This window comes from Oenanthe melanoleuca, chromosome Z (genome assembly GCF_029582105.1).
Source record: "Oenanthe melanoleuca isolate GR-GAL-2019-014 chromosome Z, OMel1.0, whole genome shotgun sequence".
Taxonomy (NCBI): Eukaryota; Metazoa; Chordata; class Aves; order Passeriformes; family Muscicapidae; genus Oenanthe; species Oenanthe melanoleuca.
This window is the reverse complement of record NC_079362.1, coordinates 11,975,469-12,000,575: the sequence shown is the minus strand read 5'-3', so window position 1 is coordinate 12,000,575 and position 25,107 is coordinate 11,975,469. Positions and strand designations below refer to the sequence as shown.

The following is a 25,107-nucleotide window of genomic DNA, read 5'->3' as shown; positions in this document are numbered from 1 at the left end:
CTGACAGGACACCCCAAGAGTCACACCAGGTGTCTGTACTTATTTAAACTCATCTTTTCATGTAGAACAGCAAAGGCTGCATTTTCATCCAGATATAAGTAACCTTCAGTAACTGGAAACTCACAGGACAGCTTTAATTGAAGCATTTATTTTTGTTCTCACCCGAGTAGCTGAAATAGTCACTAAAATTCCTGAATCTTACTGCAGTTCTGTGGGTTTGTCCAGGAGCCAAAACCTCCTTGAATATTGATCCTCAAAACCCAAAATATGGAATATTAATATTTCTTCCTTCATCTTCCTGAGTTAATTTCCTAACTGTTCACCTCTAGCAGAGCATCAGGGGAATTCTAGCACAGAAGGGCTCAGCTCTGCCTTGCGAGGTCTTCTCTTGTGGTGGTTCCTGTCTCTTGCTAGTGAAGCAAGATACTGTAGCTTGGATTTATGCCAAGAAACTCCCTAACATGTATGTATGTGGAAAGGCTACTTTTTTCTGCTACTTTTTTATCTGCAGTTCTCCTGACTGTGAGATTGTCCATCTCACTTTGGCCCTCCTACTTTGCCAAGGATGGGGCTACTCCAGCTCCCACAAACCTGGCTTCCTTTTCTCCACAAGGCTGACCAGCTGGTGCTGTGAGGATATAGAAGGAACTCTTGTAGAACTGTATTCCCTAGGATGGATCAAGCATGGGTATTCTTGTGACATTTCTGGTCACTTACATCAGCTCCAAGATCAGTGACATGCACACCCTCTGTTGACTGAAAAGGACAGAATTTACAGCTGAAAGCAATATCCAGGGGCCTTCAGGGGCCAGTACCTGGCCAGCAGGCCCACTCTCAGCCTTGTAGTCAATGTTTAGATACTGTACAGTCCAGTCACAGATTCACAGAATAATAGAATGGCTGGGGTTGGAAAACACCTCTAAGATCACCCTAACTAACCTAATACTAACCTAACTCTGCCAGGTCCTTGGCTAAACCATGTCCCAAAGAGCTACATCTACAATGCTTTTAAATTCCTCCAGGGATGGCAAATCAACCATTTCCAATAATCTGATATCTGTCTGGTTTAAAAAAAAAAACAAAAACAAAAACAAAAACATAAAACTCAGATGTGAGAGCAGTAGAACATTCATTAGCTATTAAACTGAGCAATTTGTGTCTAGCTACTTCTCTGGCACCTGGATGTTGTCTTTTTTTTTTTTTTTTTTTCTTTATTTTTTTTGGAAAGAGGAAGTTGCAGTTTGCTGGTGCCAGAAGAGATTTTATAAAGTGACAGATCACTGGGATTTAATTTGTTTAGTAATTTTACATGCAGGTGTCATTCTTGACTGTTTCTTTTACTCTTCTTCATGAAGCCACAATGATATACAGTAAGAGCCCACTTCATTAAAGCAGCTGGCTTTCCTTTACAGCAAATTGAACAAGGTCTGAAAAGTATAATCTTAGTAAAGTAATATTATAGTTATAAAAAGTAGCCTGATTCTTTTAATGTAAGAGAAGGTTCCTGTAGTCTCTGTTGCCCCACACAAAGAGTCAGCTTTACTGGGTGGTGCCTTCATTCCCAGCTTTAATTCTGAGATTGGCCTCCTGGTCTTTTCCCTAATATGAATAGTCTGCATATTTCAGAAGGATTGAATTTTTTTTAAGGATTGCTTATTTCAGCCACTAATTAAGTCCTTATCTGTAAGTGCAGCACTACTTACAGGCATACATGTATTTCACATATATGCATATATACAGCAAATGCTGACTTGACATATAAATCAGATCAGCCCCCTCCTGTCTGTTGTTGTGGCTCTGTGCCACAACCCCAGCAGCAGCTGGGTCTTGCCAAGCTCAATCACAGCAGGATTCTCTTCACTGAGCCTCAGGAGATGACCTAGCACTGGACTAAATGCAATTTCCATTAACAAAGTCAGGTGCTCCTTAAGATAGTCACCAACCCTCAGCAAACTGGAAATAGTGGGGAGCTCCATGGGTTTCCATGTGTGGTTTTCAGATCATCAATTAGTAGATGCATCTTCAGTGCACAGAAGAGTAAACCCACAGAATCAAGACCCAGTAAGTTGGAGCAATGCGATAAACACGTGCACTTTGTTGGGAGGGAACCATGTTGGGCTGTGAGGAGCAGGGAATTCCAAAGCATTGCACAGAGCCAGTTCAACAGAATGTGAACAAATTTCTGCCCTGAGCCACCCCCAAAGCACACAGAGGAACCTGCTTTGCTGATACATGTGTGTGGCTCGTGCCAGAGACAGCAGCAGAAGAGCTCTTCCCACCGCCTCTGCTGGCAGTTGCAGTTTGCTGCTAACAGTACAATGAAATACTGAAAAATGAAATAATACTGCCAGGAGTTTTTCCTGCTCATCCCATGGGTGCATTTCTTCTCTTACTCCACCATCAAATGGTAAATTATATGGGACCAGAAATGTCCAGCACAGTCACTGGCTGCTAGCACCTTCTGCCTTACCAGTGGAGGTATTCCTACAGCATGACACACTTCCAGAGAATGGAGAAGACAGCAGCTGCAGAAACTGGCTCATAGGCAAGATCAGAATCAACTGGAGTTGTGAAGCACAGGACACAATGGGCAAAAGAAATATAGATATAGCAAAGCAAAGTTAGAGTAGATGAGCTCGGCTCAAATTATTTGTATTTTTGTTATTGAAGATAAATATAAAAAGAAAAAGATGCCAGGACTTCCTGCTAAATACACTTGTAAAGTGTCATGCATGTTTATAGTTCCATTAAAGCACATAAAGCATAAAATAATAATATTAAGACATGTATATAAGAAGACTGAAGTTTGAACACTGAAAGGTGCTACAAATCCCCATTTCCTTTTCCAGTCCTGATGTCCTTTTCCAACCAAGTACAGTACCAGTGTCCAATGTCTGAGAAGTAGTGGAAAATCTGGATGTGCCTGGGCATGCAAAGAGGTCTTTTCATGAAGTGTATTTTCCAGGATTTCAAAGCAAGACACTGGAGAGGACAGTATCTGTAGCTGTGCAGAGAATTCAGAGAAGCTCAGACTTTAATTGCTGCTCTTCTGCTTCTCTGGTGTTGCAGTTAATCTGCAAAAATGAAAGGAGTCAAATTGATAAAAGTCAAATGGCAGCCTGTGGATTAACTTTGTAGTTAAACCAAGCTCACTTAGTAACAGGAATCGACAGGAGGTGTAACTGGCCCTCTGCCTTATCCTAGATCTTTGCATTCCCTGTCTCAAAAGGCAGTAAGGACAAATGTAGCTTACCTATTTCCTGCCTGGTCAGGAACTAACTGGGCAAGTGCTTATGGAATTAAACCCTGCCATCTGTAGAAGCCTCTTCTACCTCTCAAATACTCCTATATAACAATTAATGATGCTTCTGACATTTGTTTTCCCTTGTGAGACTGCCTGGTTAGCATGGCCTTGATTATATTACTCCCTGATAAGAAGAGGACAACCTAATTTCATCAGCAGCAGGAAAGGATGGGCTGAGAGTTCAGGAACAATGTGTCAATAAGGGGCAAAATGCCTTTTGAAATTCATTATTATGGAAAATACCTTCTATACAGTTCTTGGAAAAGAGTGTAGTGGGCCATTCTGAGGTTTTACATCAGTTTCAGGTACTTTAATGTTGTCTCATTCACACGCATCTGTTACTTCCTTGACTCCTGAGAGGTTGCAGCAAGCTGGAGGTGCCAGTTTAAAAACTGGTTTATACCTGGCACTGTAAGCTTTGGTGGCTGACATGTGCAGTTAAGCCATCTCTGCAATGAGGTGGAACATCATGGATAACAGCGAGGAAAAAACTGAGGGCATTAGCCACTTCAGCTGTTCTTAGTGAGTGCTTATGTTGGTGAGTCATCAGTATCAGCTGGCTATTTGTGACATCAGCTCTTCAGAAGTGGTGTATTCTAGATAATGCACCATACTCAATTCTGTGTAAAAATGGCCATGGGTCAAAAGCTGCTGGAGAAATTTAGCCAATCAACTGCTTTAGTACTGAAATTAATTCATGGAGATACTGAAGTTGGCCAGAATAAACTTTCTAACACAATTTGAAGCATTAGAAAGCAGGCATTGTTTATCTGCACACATAGAGAAACTCTCCTCCTTCTCTGTGTGAGGTGAGACCTTACAACAGGGGTTTTATTTATCCTAATCATACTTACTCATTAAAACGTGTTTCTTATTTAATACATAAGCATCACTTCCTTAGAAATAATTTGCATGCATTTAACTCCTGCTGGAATCCTCTTATGATCCTGGAGAGTAATAAAAGGGGTCTCTGGTCTCTATTCACTGAATGCTTTGATATTAAAGCATAGTAATAAAATGAAAACCTGTTTCTAAGTACTACTGTGTGCCACCAGTCAGATCTGAATAGTATGCTATGTCTGCAGCCCTGATAGACAAATAATTCAGAATTTCAGTATTAGCAATGCAACAAATTAAGAGATCTTAATCTCTTTCAGATGTGAGGTGAGGGAAGGCCACTGAGGCAGAGGGCCTGAAGATGCTGTCCTGTGAGGAGAAGCTGCAGAACCAGGTCTGGCTCAGCTGGGAAGAGAGATTACTTTGGCAACACCTAACAGCAGTCCTGGTGTGGACAGGAGAGGGACAGAGGAAATGCAGCATCTGGACTTGTCAGAGTAGTGCATGGTTGGAAGGTGGGAGGGAGCAGCACAGCTGAAACAGTGGAAATTCAGAGCATTCACAAGGAAGAAGCACCTTCCCCACAAAAACAGCCCAGGACTGCAACCAGGGCCCAGGCAGGCTGTGACATCACTAGCCTTGGAGGTTGTCAAATTCCAGCTGAGCAACCTGATCTAAGCTCAAATATTGTTCTGCTTTGGGCAGGATTTGGGCTGGGCATCTCTTGTGGTCCAGTCCTGAGTTATGCCATAAGCCTATGAACCACAGTACTTGGAGCATCTCAGCAGCTGCTGGACCATTCTTGGCTAAAAGTGCCAGGGTACCCTGCCATGGTTCTCTGGAAGGGCACGTTCGGTGGAAGGGAAGGACAGAAGGGCAAGCTGTGGTAACACAGGAGCTCTGGTGGGGTGGGAGCCTCTTTGTCCTCTGCAGATGAGTTTGAGTGGGCATCTTACTGTTGTGTACAAACACCTGACAGGGAGTACATCACACAGAGCCAAGCTCTTCGAGTGGTACCCAGGGCTGGTACGCAGTGAGGGGATGAACGCTCTGTGTACACGAAACATAAGAAAGCACATTTTCGCTGAGCTGGGGGTGATGCTCCTCCGCAGGCTGCCGGGAGAGGAGGCTGTACCCCCCACTCCGGACACCACTCCAGCCTCAGCCACTCCGGGCTGGGGACACCGTCGGGGCCCGACCCTGCTCCGTGCGGGAGTGGGACGGGCCGCCCACCCGCGCTGTCCGCGGGCCCTCCCCGTCCCTCCCCTGCCTGCCCGGCCGGCTGCCCTCCCGCGCCCCGCCGGGGCGGCCGCGCTCTCCCCGCCGCTCTCCGAGCGCTCCCCGCCGCTCTCCCCGCCGCTCTCCGAGCGCTCCCCGCCGCACACCGCGCTGTCCCGCCGCTCTCCCGGCCCGGCCCCGGCACGGAAGATGCTGCGGCTCTGCCTGCTCGCCGCTCACGGTAAGGGCGGCGGGGCCGCCTCCCGCCCGCGCCGGGCGCTGCTCCGGGCCGGGCTCGCCGTGACCGCGGCTCGTTTTGTCCTTGCAGCGCTACGGCTCGCCGGGGCGGCCTTGCTCTCGCCCGGGTCGTGCACCTTCGAGGACAGCGCCTGCGGCTACCAGTGGGACTACGCGCATCTGCCCTGGACGCTGCACGGGGAAGGTGAGAGCGCCGCGCTCCCCGCGCTCCCCTCCCGGCGCCTCGGGGTGTTCCCGGGGAGAGCCCGGCCGGGCTCCTCCCGTGTGCGGGACACTGCCCTGGCAGCGCTGATGGCAGGCCCTGCGGGAGCGGCTGCACTGCCCGGCACAGGCATCTCCGCAGGTCTCTGCGGGATGCCTCGGAAATCTCCTTTCTTTCTCTGTCTTTCACTTTTGGCCTGGGAAAAGGTGTCTTATCAAATCCTCCCCCTAAAAAACTCGTCATACCTGTCACATTCCTATTAAGCTGCGGTTTGTTTTTTTGTTTTTGGTTTGTTTTTTTTTTCCTAAATATATTTTGGGTTCTGCTCTAGAAGTGAATGCATTTCTAGGGCAGGAGACAATCTTTGGCAAGAGTATCTTTACAACATGTTCAATTAATACTCTTCTCCGTTTTATAGTACCTCCAGTTCAACAGAGAAAGTCAAGTCTTTCAGAAAGTTGTGTTAGGCTTAATAGACTTAATGCTATTGAAAAGAGAACAAAATCCAGTCACTGCACAGAGTTTCCACACAACTGTAACTACTTCTTGGTAAGTTTTCAGTGTGGGCTCCAATTTTTGACAGAATCTACGTGAACAAAAGGCTAAACAAAAATATGCACAGCATGGTTGTAATTGGGTAATAAAATAACTTAATTTTGATTATGTATTCACCAAATTGTCGTTCATGAAGTGGAAGCTGTGCTCACAGAGAAAAAGGGACTATGTGTTTTCAGAGTTTTTAAGCCCCCAAACAGATGCTAGTGATAATGGCGAGGTGAGTACAGATACAAAGAGATAGACATCCCCACAGAACCCACTAATCAGTGTTCCATTCAAAACTGGCTGGTTCAGTTTGGTATTCCACTTGTCTTTCAGTTGAGAAAAATTATTTTTTCCCCCTGATTTGTACTAGTTCTCACTGATACAAAATAAGTCACCTTCATTGCTACCTTTTAGATTAGTCAGTATGCTTTGAAAATGTACTATAACCCCTAACTAAAAAAAGCCTGCAAGGATGCCATAATTGAAATACTTGTTTTTTTCTCTTATTTATTTGATATGTATTTCTTGGTTTATTTATTTATTTAAACATACATACATTTTCCTGTATTTTTGAAGGTACTAGTGAAAATTTAGTAACCACTTTTGCTGCCCCAGCTATGCCTCCTAGTTCCATGCTCTCTCAGTCTATCTGTCTGCAAAGCAGCACTTTCTTCCTCCTTGATTTACAGGGAGCCACATGGTAGTGGTATTGATTCAGCTCCAAGGGACTGTGAGCTGCTGAGAGCAAAACCTGCAGAAATGGGTGTGTATCATGCTGTATCACTACAGTGCTCCAAGATATAAGGACATTTGGCCAGGGGTTTGGATCAGCAGCAGCCTGCTTTTTTTGGTGCACAGGACACAATTTTTGTTACTGTACTTAGATAGTTCTGTACAAACAAACATTCCAGTGGCTGCGCAGCTTCTGCTATTGCACATCTAATTTTCAGAGATACTTCATTGAACTGTTATACTCTGGGAGAATGTGTGGTATACCAGCTCTCGTAATAGGCATAGTTCTGTCAGCATTTCCATTATAAACAGTTTTTCTGCAGTCTGTAATTTGATCACAGCAAGACATTCTGTGCAAACATTTGGCACACAAGGTGGTATATGTGTCTCCTCAGAAATACATTCATAGAATCACAACTAAATCTAGCTGAATATAATTCATTCAAATCTACACAGCAGGTGTGCAAAATTAGTCTTTCTTAGACACTCTTTCATTCTTTTGTCTTAAAAAAACATGCCCCTTTTGGCAGCACTGCATCCTGGTATTTGCTGGTCAGCATATGTACATGTGGTAATTTACTGGGACAACAGAGGAAGTCAGGAACGGGAGACACAGCTTAGCTTTGAATTGTTCCACTTCCCCTTGCATTGCTTCAAAGTTGCTTTATTATTTAAAAATGTTATTTGTGGTATAGAATTACATTCAGTGGGATTATCTGACTTGCAGTGCAAGTTCTTGCATCTTATAAATCTCTCAATAGTGTAGTCTTGTGCCAAACTGTCAAGGTGATGTAAATATAACTAAAACTGTGCCCAGAAATTTCCACTCCATACTTGAAAGTATTTTGCCCGGTTGCCAAGGAAGCCAGTACCTTCTGATGGGCCAGGCACAGAAAGGAAGTGTGAGAATAAGTTTTGCTTTTGTTTACAGCTACACAGTCCCACTAAAATGAATATGTTTCTAAGGTTCAGCTGCTGTTTTAAATGTTTCTGACTTCTCTTTAGTGTTATGGTAGTTCTAGCATACAAGATTTTTTTTTTTTTTTTTTAATTTTAGAAATTTCATAATTGAAAATATTTAAATTTTTTTAGCTAAAGTTTCAATACCTGTAAATGGCATTTTAGGGCACATTTTAATCAAGTGCAAATCAGAGGAAAATACTCAATGCTACAAAGGATAGCTGTTTGACTTGTGCTTTGCTCAAGACTGGCAAATCAGGCCCTAGTGAAGTGGCTGTTTGTAGGAACAGCTACACAAGAAACTATTCAGGCATCTGTCCAGTTGACCTGTGCTCCCATAAAACCTCTGCTTCAGTGCTTCACCTTCCTCAGCTCTCTCACATGACTATGGATTCTGGAATAAGACCTTGAAGTGTATCAAGGTGCTTTTTTTAACTGTCAGGTTTTTCAGTCACTGGCTAGCTTGGTGTTTGCCATTTAGAACTATGATGATTTTAGCAGACAAACACTGTGCAAGGAAAAATGTGACATACAGAGAAAGCTGTGGATATGAATTTCTGTGCTGGGAAGCATACCCAACTGAGGTCATGGCCCAGGCTGGGTAAGTACAGCATCAGGCTGTGGCAGCATGCTCCCTAATAAGCCAGTTCTGGTCTCAGGATAGCATGGGAAATTCCATGCAACATGTTGCTGCAGCTTACAAACATAGGATACCAGCTACACAAGAAACACAGTAATGTAGTTGCTCAGGAAGAGATCATCATAATGTAATCCTGGTTCTGAAATGAGCAACAGATTAATTTGTATGTTACCAGTGATAAGATCTGAGAGCTTTATGCGAATTCTTTCTATGCATAAACAGAGGGAAAATGATCCATTTTCATTGGTGTGATGAAATGGTCCATCATCAGTAGGCATTCCCCCAGAAATGTTCTTGAAGTCATGATGCCTCTGAACAGATAATGTATCTTTAAATTCAGAACATAAGGCAAAGATTAAACTCTTGGACTCGACCAGCAGATAGGAAATTTAGAAATCCTGTCTATATTCATCACTACTATAGTAGTTAGAGATAGTTGAGAAGTTTGTATACCATGTTAGTCCTACTAACACCTGCAGGTGTACAGAGTAAAAGTTCATGTTCAATTGTTTTGGGGCATATGGATTTGCAGGTGCATAGTGGCTGATTTCCACAAGATTTCACTTCTTTGTCAGCAGCATATGTGTGGGCAAGGGAAATACCAGTTAATTCTAATGCATACTGTCAAACTGTGTAGGGTAAGATTAATCAAATAATCTTGAGATTTTCTTTAACCAAGTTGCACAATTATTTTAGAGGACAGACATGCTTTGCAAATTCAAATTGGTCTTTGAAACAAGGGAAGATGCTGTGTGTGATAGCCCGTAATCCTGAGTAGAGTAATAAACAAAACCATGCAGACCCACTTACAACAGCGGTAGGAAAAACAGCCTCAGGTCAATTGTAACCATTCTAAAGTGTTAGGTTTGGGCATTTTTTGCATTCCTCTTAGCCATGTCCAGCACAGAACTGGTCATAACCTGATGGTAAGAACATCCTGCTCACAACATTATTACAGATAAATTTCATTAGACACAATAACTATGGCATGTCTTTTCTGTGACTCTGGGCAATGTTTACACTTTTGCTAAGAATATCTGTACAGCCCTTTGTGTGAACTGTTGGTATGTTTTGTTTTCCATTGCCCTTCACTCTAACAGAGACCAGTTTAATAGTGCTAAAAATAATCTGCATTTTGGCTGTCAGTTTAAATCTGTCCTAATGGAGTTTGCTATGCTGCATCTGCTTGCCTGGATTTAAGCACTAGATAAGAAACTTGTCTGTTATGACAGCAACCTATAGGGAAGAGAGATTGTTTATATTAACAATCTAAAAAGCAAGTGGTCATTGTTTAATGTGTCCATGCATTGCCTAATGGGTTTTGTGGCACTGAAACACTAAAGCTATGACCAGTAGTTGATACAGCTGTATGCACCTGGCTGTCATGGGATGACTGACAGCTTCAAACGGATATTTTTGTGAGTGTTGCTTTCCTTCAAAAGTTCTGGAAGTGTGTATGTCTTCATATCCCATATCACCAAGGATACATGTTAATAGCACACATTTCAGGGGTTTTAATAATGTTTTCTCTTTCTGCAGTGTTTTGAAGGAAAATAGATCGATTTTACTCAGAAGAGTGATGTACTAGATTAAATTACATACAAATATGGTCTTACTTTCTTATTCTTAAAGCATATGCCTATTTTTGCTGCATTATTCCAAGACACTGTTCTTAGTGATGTTGCTTGCTCACTGGCTTTCCAGAAATTTTTACCTGTGATGCACTCCAAACATGCATCCATCAGGTAAAAATTTCTGGAAAGCCAGCGAGCAAGCAACATCACTAACAACAGTTTCAGGAAAGTGAGGATTGTCTTTTGGAAAGTATTTATCACATAGCTACACTTAAAAATCTACAGAAAATAATTTCAAGAGACAGGACAGCTATTGCAGGCCATCAGATAAGTCAGGCGTGAGAGCAGCAACATAAGGAATCTCAAATCTAAACATTGCCTACATACCATTTAAATAGCTTGTATTTACAGCTGTGCCATATGACTTAAAATTGACCTCTTTTGATCTGAGCTCTCTGATCTTGAATGTCACATCATGTGGTTGTAATATGCAGAGTAATGAAGCAGGTGATAATTGGCAATCCTAGATTTTGTGGCACAGCAAACACAGTTCATATCTGATGTGTGCTCTGTCATGCTCTGTTACAAACCTACAGGAAAATAAATTAGCACATATGAAGTCTTAGTTTCTTTCCATTTATCTACAGTACCTTCTGTACATTGGGAAGTACATAATTGGAAAAATGTAAACAAAGTTGTAACATTGCTGGTAACATGCAGCTAATGGCTGAATTGTACAATTGTACAATTGTTCAATTCTTGAGCTGCGACAAGTGGTCCCACATATTTGTTGAGAAATAATTGTGTACTTGGAGTCAGGGAGATTTGCACCAGCTTGTACCTAGCTGCAGCTGAACCAGGCTGGGCATACCCCAGTGCTTGTTTGCTGGCAAGTTCTCGGGTGATAAATTCACCCCTGCCACAGGAGCTTATTGGTTTGTGATTTCCAAACCTAAAGCCAGGGCATCTCCACACTGACTGCTGTTTGATGGAGGGCAGAAGCCCTTAGATTGGCATGTGGTCTGTTTTGCCTTGACCTGATAATTAAAATGTTGGTGTTCCTGGCCAAAGTAATTTAGTTTGGAGTGACAACTGCCCTTCCTGAGGAGGTTGAAAGAAAGGCTGACTCACACACTTCTTCTACACTTAGAATCTCACTTTCTTCTTGTTTTCCCTTACTCCTGTACACTTGACTTGACTAGTCAGCCACCACTCTTGAGTTAGCAACTCATTTCTTTGTACTATTTCCCTGTTCAGGCTGTCACTGGCTGCTTAATAGTAGTACCAGGTGTGAGGAGCATTCCATCTTGCTCCAGCCTATCCCTTGTCTTGCTGATCTCAGTATGAAATCTTACATCTTTGTTGCCCAGGTATTACTTCCATCCCGGGCTTCTGGGTAATAGCATTTTTATTGAACTATGCCCACATTACAATTATTAGCATACTTTTTTCCCCATATTCAGAGGAAAGTTTTGTGAAAAAAAAAAAAAAAAGAGAGACAACCAAGAGCACTTTATGTCCATCAAGATGTTCAGCAGCAGTTGCCTGTGCATGATGACACTTGTGATAAGTCTGGCCTTTCCATTTGCAGCAGAGGAACAAACAAAGCCTAAATTGTTGTCAGTGAGTCACTGCATGAGAGATGAGTTTCAAAGCATTCCTCTTCTCCACAGAATAGTAACGTTCTCATAAGTGCATTTTCACATACAGCTGTTACTGATTCAGTGCTTATAGAATCAACAACTGCTGTAGTGTGCTTTACACTGAGCCATGGAACTTGGCCACAAGAAAGGGAGGATGACTCTTTGAAAATTCTTGTGAACTGAATATACCTTGCACTTCTGACAATAGGCTGGACTTTGTTTTGCATGAATAACCTGCATGAAAATAGATAATTTGCCACTTGAATTTAAAAATAAAATAGAAGAAGGAAGAACTGTAGGGCAGCAAAAGTATTTGGGAGCTGTGATGGAGGTGAAATCACCCCAGTCAAAAAAAAATCACATGCATGTAACCCCCAGCCTTGTGGATATTGTTGAAGTTTGCTAAAATTCAAGTACAGACATGCAAATCACTTGCTGGAAACTGCTAGAAATATTTTCAGCTTTCTCAAAAAGAATGAAAGATGCAAATGAACTGAAGTTAAGTTTCTTTCAGGAATTTCAAGATGCAGCATGGCATGAGTTTTTTATCAGTAAATGTGTCAGACAGTACTTTGTGGTTGTTTCACCTATTACACTACATCCATAATCATCTGAAAAATGAAGAAGAAAGCCAATAATTTGCCAGTTCATTTTTTAGAGGGAAGGGAAGAAATTTTCACTATAAGTTTTGGTCAAGATCCAGTGTGAGTCAAGATCTGTATTGAGGAAAAGTAAGCTTGCACTTGTGCTGAAAGGACGATCACAGACACTCCAGAAGCAATTCTGCTAGTAAAGAAGACTTGCTCACCTTGCACATGGTACAGACTGTTCAAAACTTTAATAGAATCAGCCTGAAAACACCCTAATGTTCTTATTTTATAGGATACTATTGAGTAGAAATATTTGGAAGCTTATTGAAAGTCCAGATCAGTTATACCTAGTTGGTTTTGTTTGCTTTTTTTGGAGTTCTCCCATTGCATTGCCTTCTGAGACGTTTTGTCCCCAGCCACCATGTGCAAGAGCAGTACAAGCAAAGCTATAATTGCTTGACTGATTAAACTTACCAAATAGGCCCAAATCTTCTATGATTACATCTCAAGAAAATATACTTTAAAAATTAGAGAGATTTTCCTTTAATGTCTGAGTTTTACTGTCTTAATACCTTTTAGCAGTTATGCTACAGAGGCCACGTAAAAGGCCATGGTCATCCATGTAATTTTATATAATGCTTTGATTGCTTGGAATGCTTTATATATTTTGAAGAATTTTATTGCTCTCATTGAAAAGAGTAAGCCTCTTTTGCCCCATCCTTCACTGTGTCTCTAGACAGCCAGAGATTAAAGTGTGATTACTCTTCACATCATAATCAAGCCTAAGATTCCTACAATTTTACGTAACCATATAATGGTCTTTGATTAACAGTGTGTCTTCTGCCCTATGTGGCTGTTCCTTTCCTCCAACACATTTTCCCTTGCCAAGTGTGGCTGAAGATCAGTATTTGACACTGCTCCACAAGTGTGAGTAATTGTGTTGGTGTACTTTGAATGCTGTTTTAAATAGATATATTCTCTGATAAAGTATGAGCTACATGTTACTAACACTTCACTCTATTCTGAAAACCTTGTAAATCTAGTATGAAAATAGCCATGAATCATGTAATTAGACCTCCATTTGAAACATTAGCCAAAGTCTTTTAGGAAACACAGTCTTCACAGTTTTCAATTAGCAAACCGTTAAAATGTTTAAAGAGTCACTGTTGTGATGTGCCAAGCTTCTTCAAATTTCCTGGCCCACAGATTGTATTTGCTATTAAAAATGCATAAAGAGCTGCAGAAATGGAAGGGCAGGTTACAGCTGTTGTGCAGAGAACTCTAGTGAGATACAAAGCTATTGAAGGAAGTAATTATTCATCTTTCAGATGCTCTTATTTTTTGGATGTTACATAAGTAACAATTGATCAATTCTGTGAGACTGTTGCCTTGTCTATCCCTCATGGCTCAAAAAGATTGGAGCAGGCTTCTGCATGACAGTGAAGTCTGGGGAAATGCTAATGCATTTGTGGCAAGATGTTATGCCTGGAGGGCAACGAAGCCAGACAATCATACCTGATCTGTGAATAACCAGATTTCCCTGTTTTCTAATAATAACATTAAACATCATGTTCTAATGCACTAAACAAAATTTAGATGTACTCTGCAAACACTTCTCTTCAGTAAAATTCTAAGTGTTGCAAAAAGCACTTTCCATAGGCAGTAGAAATCCTCAGCTGATACATAGATGGGGAACCTTAATTGTCCAGTGTATTTAGTTATTAATTTGTAGATTTGGCAATGAAAATGTGATTCACTTCACAGGCCTCTTTCACATTTGCTAAACAGTGTTTATTCCAGCCTGGAACCTAGTTTCTTGCTCTTCACAAATTACCATGAACACGACTTGAGAAGGCCCTTGAAAAAGGCTGGAGTCAGCAGGTGGGACGAGTACTTTCTCTGGGTTAGAGAGCTGTGGAATGCAGAAAACACCACTTTAACATCTCTCTGTTCACTCCAGGGCTAGATGATGAGGTTGGTGCCTGGCTGTAAAGATCCAACCAGCCTCATAGAATTCTAGGTACCTGAAAGGCAAAGTCACCTCTGACTTAAAATCTTTATGGATACTGCAAGACTTGTGGGCAATGGAGGGTCTCTTGGGAGAACATTCCATGTTTTTTATACTGTGGCCTAGTTAGAAACAGCCGGGCAGAAAAGCCCTGGGGGCCTTGGTGGACACCAGGCTGGACAGGAGGCAGCAGTGTGCCCTGGTGGCAAGGACAGCTAGGGGTGTCCTGGGCTGCATTAGCAGTGCTGCCAGCAGCTCGGGAACGACCCCTCCCCTCTGCTCAGCCCTGTGTGGAAATCTATCCAGTTCTGGCCTTTTCCAGTTCTGGCTTTCCCAGTACAAGAGAGACATGGACATACTGGAGAGAGCCCAATGAAGGATTGTGAAGATGATTAAAGGAGTTGAGCATCTCTCCTGTGAGAAAAGTCTGCAAGGGCTGAAACTGTTCAGCCTGGTGAAAAGAGGGCTTGGGGGGAGGTTTATATTATAAAAAAATAGAAGGACCTGAAAGGAGCTTGCAAAGGGGACAGAGCCAGGCTCTTTCCAGTGGTACCCAGTGACAGGACCAGAGGCAATGGCATCCACTGAGCACAGAACATTCCCTCTGAACATTAGGAAGCACTTTTTCACTGTGAAGGGTGGCTGGGAGGCTGTGGAGTCTCTATGCCTGCAGATATTAAAAAGTTGTCTGCACATGGTCCTCCGCAACTGGCTGTAGGTGGCCCTGCTGGAGCAGGAGAGTCAGAACAGATGATTTCTGAGGTGTCTTCCAACCTCAACTATTCTCTGATTCTGTGGTGTCTTTGTATTTTTGTCTGAAAGTTATAAAAGCCCTACTGCAGTGGTCCTTCAGAGATATCCTCATGCACAGTGAAAGAGCTAGTAATTTCTGGTTCCTTTTAAAGAAATAGAATAGTCACAAATCATGTGTAGACGCCTGATCCATTTATATGTATGTATATATGAAATCTCTGCACCCTCATGCAAGAGAAGAAATGAGTTTGTTGTAGATCCTGTTATATGAATGATCTCTTAGTTGTAAGCAGGATATGGAGAGCTTGCTATTTAGTATTTTTGGAGCTTGATTGTCATGTAGCTAATGTTTCTAATGCTTATGGCTTATGGCAGAATTTCATAGGAAGCAGATAGGTTAAAGTGTAGAGCACTATGATGCATTTTGTGACAGGATCTGGTCTTTATAACTTCCTACGTTTTTAGTAATTTCCTTTTGAAAGTTTGTCTTTGGCATGTTCTGTTTTAGACATGGTTGTTATCCTGAGGAAGTTTTAGCAAAATAGTTGTGCTGCATCTAATCACTCTTGGCAGATCATTCTGCACATGAACCTCCTTGACTGAGACCACAGTTTTGCAGCTGTTTGGCCAAAGTGAATTGAGTTCATTTTAGGCCATATGAGAGAGTTGATAGTAATTGGCATAATTGTTTATTGGAGCCAGCAGGGAAGCAGATAAATGAATGGATATTGACTCTGAGCTGCTCTCAGCTCATCAGACTAGGTTCAGGCAAGTGATGAAACAGATGTAGATGTCTGTGCTCTCTCCCTTGCATCTGTTTGGGAAATAGAATCCTTAATTCTCCCAAGCCATGTATCCTCAAGCTGACCTGCAGTTCATTATCAGAATTTATTGCTGTTGTCTGTTCCTAGCAAATCCCTTCTTCTCTCCTTCCCCTGAGTGCCAGTAGCCTGGTGTACATCAAGGTTTATTCCCTGCCTTAGGCATGTAAACACCTGTGACAAACAATCACAATCATTTACTCCAGCTCTAGGTAGGAGATGGTACCAGCAGACCAGGTACCTGGTGACACATTTCTTCATGCTTCACAGTCTTCCTGAGATATTTTTTTATCCCAGGAGAATCATATTTGTGTACCCAAGTGTCAGGTGATAGTCAGTTTTGTCCTGTATCATTACAATACAACAGCTGTCAGAATCCATATCAGAACTGGAGTAATGCCACTGTTGTTATATTTTGCCTTTATAGTAAATATTTTCCCTTTATAGAGCCTGACAGTTTGGTGTTATTCTTGACTGTTCAGTTCAGAAGATTTACATAATATAGACTGCAAGAAAATGAGGAAATATTTTTTTCTTAAGTACTGCTCTGGCTTTAAGCTATGGCTAAGTTTACTCCTCTAGCTGTGAACAAATTTGGATATGGTTTTGCAGAGTGTAAACTACTTTTTGATTGTGTAAATTCCTGAGTTCTTAAAGAAAGTAAAGTGTGCCTTGAGTGCTAGTGTACACAGAGAAACCCAAATGACAAATGAAGCTATCCTGGTACCTGGATTTTAGAAGTGTAACAAATATAGCAGCATTATTTTTTTGAAAGAAAACTGGGTATAATAGATCTTTTCATCCCTTAGAGGTAGGCCTTAGACACATGATAATCTGGGCACAAGCAAAGAAAAAATCTGACATTATACAGAATAAAGAATATCTAGTCTGTGTCAATATACATTTGCTTAATATTTGCATCTGCAGCTTGATACTGAGCTTCACAGTGCTTACTGTCAGGTATTAACATCTTCACAGACAGCTTGAAAAACTTGCATGTAGCTGTAGGAATGCTTCATGTTAAGATGTTGCTTATAGCATTTCAAGTAGGGTGACCTTTAACATGTTATATATGTGTCCATATAGCTAGGCAGTGCTAAGCTAAGCTGTGCTTGTTAGAGGCTTAGTTGAAGCTCACTAACAAGCAGGAGGAATTCAAATGAATGAATCTTTTCTAGTTCCTATACAGTCATTGCTTTGCTCTTCAATTCTTACAAGACCTTTCACAGAGGGATTTCTTCCCTGGCCAAGGATATGCTTGTGTGCTTGAGTGGAAACATGAGAGGCTTTATACCAATACCAGATTGTTCTCTAAATATAGCCACTTCTAGTTGTTATTTTAAACTGAGTGTCAAACTGGAGAGTTATTAGGGCAGTAACTGTAGTTTGTTTGAAAAAGAAGAGAGAACGTTGCACAGTGAAGTTGTCTTATATGGAAATAAGATGAGTGGTATGTGTAGTTTGGACTACCACATGTAGGTAAAAACCAGAGAGCTGTAATCAGTGTTTGTTTTTATATAAATTTGGAGTGAATATAAAATGAATATAAATTCACAGCTGATGGGTGTTGAAGCCAAAAATAGGGTTACATAATCAATCTTCCCTTACTAACATAGGAATGAGAATCTTTTCCTGTGCTGGGTCAGATAGATATTTTTCTGTTAGTTAAAAAGTTCTCTTTTCATGGTTGCTTAGATTTTGTGCTGGTTTTTTTGATAGACACCATTTTGTGTTTCTAGCAGGGAGTTTCATTACTATGCCTATGGTTGACCTGCAGGTTAGTCCACTGAGAGAAACTGAAGCCCAGAGCAGTAAGAAGTCTCAACAGAAGTCCACAGCCTGAAAATATTTAAACAATTCTGTAAAAAGACAAAAATACCTACTTTATCTTTGAAACCTGCTGGAAAAGGGAATTGTTGCCTGCTGGATATCTGCACTAGCTGAATCATCCTCATAAGATCTTTTCTAATTCAGTGCTTGTACCATCTGATTTTGCACAGAGTGTGTATGAGCTGTTTTGTACTGCTGTGTACCCCCTGGCAGGGAAGGGTGGCAGATGGAAGGGGCCTCACAGGAATGATTTGCTCTAGCCTGATGGAAGAAGGCAGCCTGTAAGGTCTTCAGGGAGAGATGTTTGCAGGCTTTACCTGGCCAGGGGGCCTGTGCATTTAAGCACAAGTCAGTGAGGAGGTTGCATGGTGTGCCCAGGGAATCTGCTGCAGAGTTTCCATTGGTCCTCCTGTGGTCACTCTTGTCCCCGGAGGTACCTGAATGTGACAGGGAACAGCCCTGCAAAGGCATGGATGAGAGTTTAGGAGTGGTAATTGTCCAAAGCCACGAGTGTATCAGATAGGTAGACCACAGTAAATCTGTTGAAAAGGGTGCTGAAGGAGTCCAGGTCAAAGAGGAATTTATATGCAGCATGAGATTTCAAAATTTATCCAGGTGCCATGACTCTGCTTTCCAATCACTTTATCTCTTCCAACTTTTTATAGCAGAATATTGCCAAACAATAAACTAACTTTTTTCCAGAAAGCTGAGAGAGTTATAAAAATTATGAAATATTGAGACCTCTGTCAGTCCACTATCAACCACTTCTGCTGCCCATCATCTCTAGCTGATACCACAGATCTTATGTCAGCAGCAGTCTACAAGCATCCACAACCAAAGAGACAGAAGCTGTGAGGGAGAATGGACCAGTACTGTGACAACTTCAGTGAGCATCAGAAATGAGCACAAGATGGGTTGTTCAGTTCCAAACTTTTATTCTGCATTAAATTATTCCCCGGTCAGATTAAGATCAAACTGATTATATAGGTTATACTCCAATTAATTAATTTTGTTCTTTTCTTCAGTTTAGACATATTTTTCACTTTCAATTAAGCAATTAATTAAATTAATTACTTCTAAAACACCAACTGTAATTAACTACTCTATACTTACTGCTTTATTATCTTATCTCACCAGCTTATTGCACAATTGCATAATATTTAATAATAATAATGTGGAGATAAACACAACACAGTACAGTGCAGGCACAGAATTGAGGCCAAGAAGTGGACCAAGTGAGGCCAAGACTGTAGGGGGAAATCGAGGCCACCAAAAACTACTGAAGCCCTCTGAATTATTTCCATAATGGTCTAAAAGAATGTACTGTGTGTGGTAACTGATTTGCACAGAAAGCAAGAAACTTATCTCCAGGGCAGGATTAACTTACCTATAGAAAGGTAACTCCACAAAACCCGGGTGCTTGGGCACTTCCAGGACACCCCAGCTGGTTCCATATGAGAGCCAGGACTGGTCTTTTTCTTTCTTCCTTTCTCTCTCTCAGTCTCCCTCCTTAATTAACATTTCTCTCCCTCTTCTCTTTTACCCTACCCCTTTATTCAAAACCCACTGCAGTGTGTTTATATAGGTCAGGGACAAACACACCAATTTCCTTGCCAAGGGTATAATTTACTAAAAAATTTGGTAAACTTTTGCAGACCTCTGACTTTTGTCATTCCTTTTGACCAGGAGCTTCCACAAATCTTACAAAACCTTTTAGAAAATTTAGTTACCTATTTGCATGATGCATTTTATTGACAGCTTCTTTATAATTTTTTGATTGAAAAAGTAAAATATATATAGCAAAGTTCTTTGCAGCATTCTTGTGACATTGCATTTTTCCTAAATATAGAATGTGAATATTTTTTGCCCTAGATGATTGTTTCTTACTAGGCCATCTATCAGCTTCTTGGTAACTTTAGAGACCAGGCTTTTCCAGACTGATATGTAAGCTCTTGTGCTTTCTTTCCTTCCTCAGAGCACTGCAGCTATAGGAATACTGACTCAGTATTTTGGGTTATTTCAGTACCATGCATTGAAAAGTTGTCTTTTTCGTTTTTCCCAAGTTCCCAGTGGTTATAAATGTTTCCCTTGCTTTCCAAGATAAAACTTGGCAAGCATCTACTCTTGTGGCCTAGTTTACTCTCAGCTTTTGAGGTGTGGAGGAGCAACAGTTCTGGGTTTCCCTCTCTGTGTGCCCTGAATTGGGTCTCTCTCCTGCTTCCCAGCAGAGGGACAGGCTGGGGACCATGTCAGAAGGAGCACTGATACCGTGTTCCATGGCAAACGTCTCTTGTTTGTGTGTGTTGTGAAGCAGCTGCTGCTGATACTATTTGAGTCTGTAGCTTGGAGCAGAGGCTGGAAAAGACATTCCTGCACCCTTTTACTCTTAAGAGTCAAGCAGCCTGTGTACGAAATTCGAACCCAAAGTAACGGTTGTCCAGCTTGTCTAATCTCTCATTAACATTTAATAAGGAAGTAATTGTCTCTGTATTCCCAGAGATGTCCATTGATAATTCTTGGATGAGCACAACTGCAGATTTCTCCAGTAAACAATGAGCAGCAGAAGTTTCTGACTCCACAGGGTAATAGGCAAAAGTGGTGGCACCAACCACAGGGACAGGCTTGAAAGTCTCTTTCTGGAATTGTTTCACTAGAAACAAAGCAGTGAGTCGCTGCCAGTGACAGTCAGACATGCCAGCACTCCTGTTGGTGCTGTGGGCAGTGTATGGGAGCGCTCACATGTGCCCAGTGAGGGCTCCTGGCTCCCATTTCCCCTCAAGGGACACGTGTTTGCAGAAAATACTTTTGCAACAGAGAATTTGCTCTTCCTGGGGAAGCTGCAGATGCAGAGAGCATGTGTTGGGATCGGCACTGAATGTGTTTGTTGATGCTGTATGAACTTTGGTTAACGCCTTTGAGCATTCCAGCATTTGTCTTGTCTCAACTTCTGAGTTAAACTTTATGGCAAATATGACACTAAAAAGCATTCTCAGAAAACATGGACTAAGGACTGTTTTTAGAAAGACCACACAAAGCTTGGCAGATAGAGCAAAGTTATTTCTGCAGGGTTTATTTTCTGCATAGTTTGTTTTTATTCAGAATAAATGTGAGGCACATGCTGCTTGGTTAGGCTTGTGTGTTCATACAATTGATACTACAACCAGCACAGGCAGGCCTCCACACTGAGAAATGGCAGCAGGAACTGGGAGGCAACAGGAGGGTACTGTCACAGTGTGCTTATTCTACACTTTATTCATACCTGAGCATCCATCTGAGACCATCCTTGGGTACTGACAGCCAGCTGGGAGGAGATGAGGTCAGATCTGCTGGAACATTTTTGGGGTTCTTAAATTGCATGGTGAGCAACACTCAAATGTAGGGTGCACATTTGCAAGAGAACCACTCCTTGGGGATAGTGCTAAGTGCCCAGTGAAATTTAGCACACCAAGTTTAAGTTAATTTAAATAGTGTTTTATGGATCTACATAAAGTTCATTGATGCCTGTTTGACCACCCTAGGATCACAAAACCACAGAATATGCTCAGTTGAAAGGGCCCATTGGGATCATCAAAATGGACTTCTAGCCCTGCTAAGGACACTCCAAGAGTCTCACCATGTGCCTGAGAGCATTGTCCAAACTCTTCTGGAACTCTGTCAGGCTTGGTGCTGTAATCACTTCCCTGGGGAGCCTGTTCAGTGCCCAAACACCCTCTGGGTGAAAAACCTATTGCTGATATCCAACCTAAACCTCCCCTGACTCAGCCTCCTGCTGTTTTCTTGAGTCCTCTCACTGGTCTCAAGGGTGCAGAGATTGGTGTCTGCCCTTCCACTTCTTCTTGTGAAGATGTTGAAGAGAACAATAATGCCTCCTTCTCTCTAGGCTATCTGTTCTTTTAGGATATAAAACAAGTAAAGTACAGCCTAATAGCCTTAGTGATCCCTTAGGGGAAATAATAGCATAATAATAATAAAAAATATCTAATGAGAATCTATAAACTCAATGACTTTGGAAAGTTTTGACAAGCTTGTACTTTGACTGTGAAACAGGAGTCAGTGAGGACTTGAAGAAAACAGTGTCATGAACTGGCAGGGTCAGATTGATAGATTTTTTTCAATTATTCATTTTTATATCTCAGGTTTTACTTCAGTCTTGATAAATATATCTTACAGCTCAAGTGGGGTATGCTGAATTCCTTTGTGAGCAATTGCCTGAGGAAAATACTAGGTGTTCACTGGAATGACATTGCAGAAGGTGCTACAATTCACCAACATTCTCGTGAGCTTTTCATTTCAAAAGTAATCTAGAAAATAAAATGGATGTATTTAAGGCTTGTGTTACAAATGAAGTCTTAGCATCTGTGATGACAAGTGTCCCAGGGCAGCTGGGGAGCATTTGAAGGGGATGGCAGAAGGAATTAATTTGTTGACTGTTGCCTAGTGAGGGGAAACAGAGGCCACCACAATGTGACAGACATGTGGCGACTGGACTGGGACAAAGTTGGCAGAGCCCTGTGCCTGGTGACATCCAGTGGCCTGAGGTGAATTCAGATGTGTTAGGTGGTTCACTGAGCTGGACAAAGAAGGATGTGACTGGCTATTTTAATTAAAATAAAACCTAGAGAAGCTAAAGTATACCAAAACTCAGTTGCTTACTGAGCTGTTAGATATGCCATAAAAAGCCAAATGCTGCTTCCTGAATCTCCTAAATGACTAAACATCCATACCATGCACAGGCATCTATCTCTTTCTGTTCCTTATATCAGAGTATGCACAAGGAGTTGCCTTTTGCTTTTGATACTAAGTGATCCTCACTAATTTTGGATAGTTCCATTATCCTGCTTGGAGCAGAAGCTCCATGACTGAATCTCCTTCCAGTGGTTCTAGGAACTGCAACTACTCAGGGACAGGGGAGAGAATCCTAGGGCATCAACCCCTCCTCAGAGAGGCCCAGAGCATCCTGTAAGGTATTTTGTGAATTTTATGGATATTTGAGACCATCAGTAAATTCACCACTGTGTGACTAAGATGTTCTAGAGATTGCAGTCATGTGTCTTGGGACTGTTTCCATAAACTCTCCTCCAATGTTGCAGATTTGGCTTAGTCTGTCTGCACCTCATACACACCCTCAGCTGCTACCAGCCCCTGCCAAGCAGGAATGGTGCACAGGACTGCAAGCCTAGAAGCATCCCTAATAAACTGAAGCCAGTCTTTGAAAAGGTTAATTGATGGATGCAATTGTGCAGAACTCCAGGAAATCGTAGCCATGGGCCTAGTGGTTGTGTTGTTTGACATCAATAGATGTGCTCCTTGACTGCAGGTTTTGTGATTGTGCATTCTGGATGTTCACCATTGCATGTGCCTGGTCCAGGATGAAGCTTGCTGGAGCAGAACATGAGTCACTGCAGCTGCTTTCTTGCTTAGCATTGATTACTCAAGGGTGTCCATTGAGTGAGCAGAGCAGGAGCTAAGGGGCTGCAGCCAGTGATAAACTCATTACAAAACAGTGATCTCCAGCAGTGTTTGGAAACTGATGGTGTGGCTAGGCCAGGTCCCTGCCAGCACTCCTCAGGATCTGATAAGCTCACCTGTAAACTCTTTCTATAGCCAGCTCTTTCAGCTCATGTGTATAAATATGTGGCTCACCTGTCTGCAGTTCTGTTTGCATTTTATGATGTTAGATCATTGCTCAGTCCACCATGAGCCTGCCAGTTATCCCAATGATTCTGGTATAAAAAAAAGAGTATGAAGCCACAAAGCTTACATAAAGCAGGAAACTGAACTCATGAGAGTTCAACTTCTCATGCCAGTGAAACCAAATATATATTTCAAGTATTTTTTCCCCCCATCTGTGTAGGCCCAGCTGAGTATCAGAATAAATGTAATTTCTACAACCAAGCCTTGGGGAGATAAGGCTTGTGGACAAAGTTGATCTGATGTAGCTGGGAGAGACAGACAAGTGTTCAGGCAGATGAGCACTTTTCCAGAGTAATGCAGTAGGCCAAGTGCTTTGGCAGATGCTGAGAGAGCAGACCCAGGCAGTAGAAAAGTTTATATTTTATAATCTTGCATTTCGTGCATCCACATGGCTTGCAAATGCACTCCAGAAGGCCACCAGTTGAGGATTTTTTATTTCCCCAAGAAAAAACCTGGTCCAAGACCTTCCATGCATGCTGTGACCCTACTCTGTCATGCAAGAAAGCCAAATCATGATGGGTTCTCTTCTGTTCCCTGCTCATGCCAACTCCAAAGCTTCCTCCTCTCCCTCCTAGGGCCACTGCTTCCTGTGACCAGAGTCCTCCTGCTTCCCTAAGTCCAGGATTGCTTCAGAGTTTGGCTTAGATGGTGAGCACCACGGGCTTTTAGTTTAACCTCTTTGCAGTACTCCAAAGATATTACTCAACCAAGAAATCTTTACTTTTGATCTTCCAGATGATGGAAATCCAGACATACAGAATCCAAAACAGTGTTGATAGGGTTGGAGTATCTCTTTCTTCTCTTTCTTAAACTCTTACTCCCCATGGTTGTTCTTAACACTTTGATCCAAGGACTAGTGTGGCCTCATAAATGCCCTCTTTTAAAACACAACAAGAAGTCCCTTGTTTTATGGTCTGGCTCACTAAATTCCTTGTGTTGGCTCCTTGTGGGGTGCTGGCCTACAGTTTGATGTGCATTGCAAGTCTGATAGTTTTATCTTCAGAAATATGCCACCAAAGCTGTGTGGGCTACAGGGGGCAGGTTTGCCTTGGCCAGGCTGAGATGTGCTTATATCACAGAGCACATTTTTGCACACAATACAGAGCAGAGCTCATAATACGAGCTTGTAATCACACCACCTGTGTAAGAAAATAAAAGAAGCGATGAGCAAAGTATATAGACAACATAATGCAAAGGAGTGAATTGTATTTTTCTGCTGAAGGAGAAATGCACTCCATCAGGGCAAGCAGCTGTGCTGGAAGAGATGTCACAGTGCATTCCCTTGTGTGCTTCATCCTGGTGGAAACATGAATTAGCAAAGAAATAGAGCTAGTAATGAAAGAGATGAGAACTGTGAACAAATAGATGCCTGGTATTTTCTACTGTATCTGCTTTTTATCTTTATATTCCCTGTGCACTGGAGCAACGGAAATTCATTTAAGATGCCAAAGAATAAAGAAAAAGCTTTTTTTAGTTATTTGCCATCCAGAAATCCACAGC

At 41.9% G+C, this 25,107-nt stretch overlaps 1 protein-coding gene across 2 annotated transcripts in view; it reads left to right on the top strand.

Moving 5' to 3' along the window:
- Positions 1 to 5,341: 5,341 nt before the first annotated feature.
- MAMDC2 (MAM domain containing 2) overlaps positions 5,342 to 25,107 on the top strand; it is a 55,039-nt gene continuing 35,273 nt past the window's right edge. The window contains exons 1-2 of one of the 2 annotated variants that reach the window (XM_056514422.1): positions 5,342 to 5,600; positions 5,688 to 5,801. In XM_056514422.1, coding sequence (XP_056370397.1) covers positions 5,570 to 5,600; positions 5,688 to 5,801 — 145 coding nt within the window. In that variant the 5' untranslated portion in view covers positions 5,342 to 5,569. The remainder of the gene's footprint in view (positions 5,601 to 5,687; positions 5,802 to 25,107) is intronic. The other variant, XM_056514420.1, reaches the window with a different exon arrangement.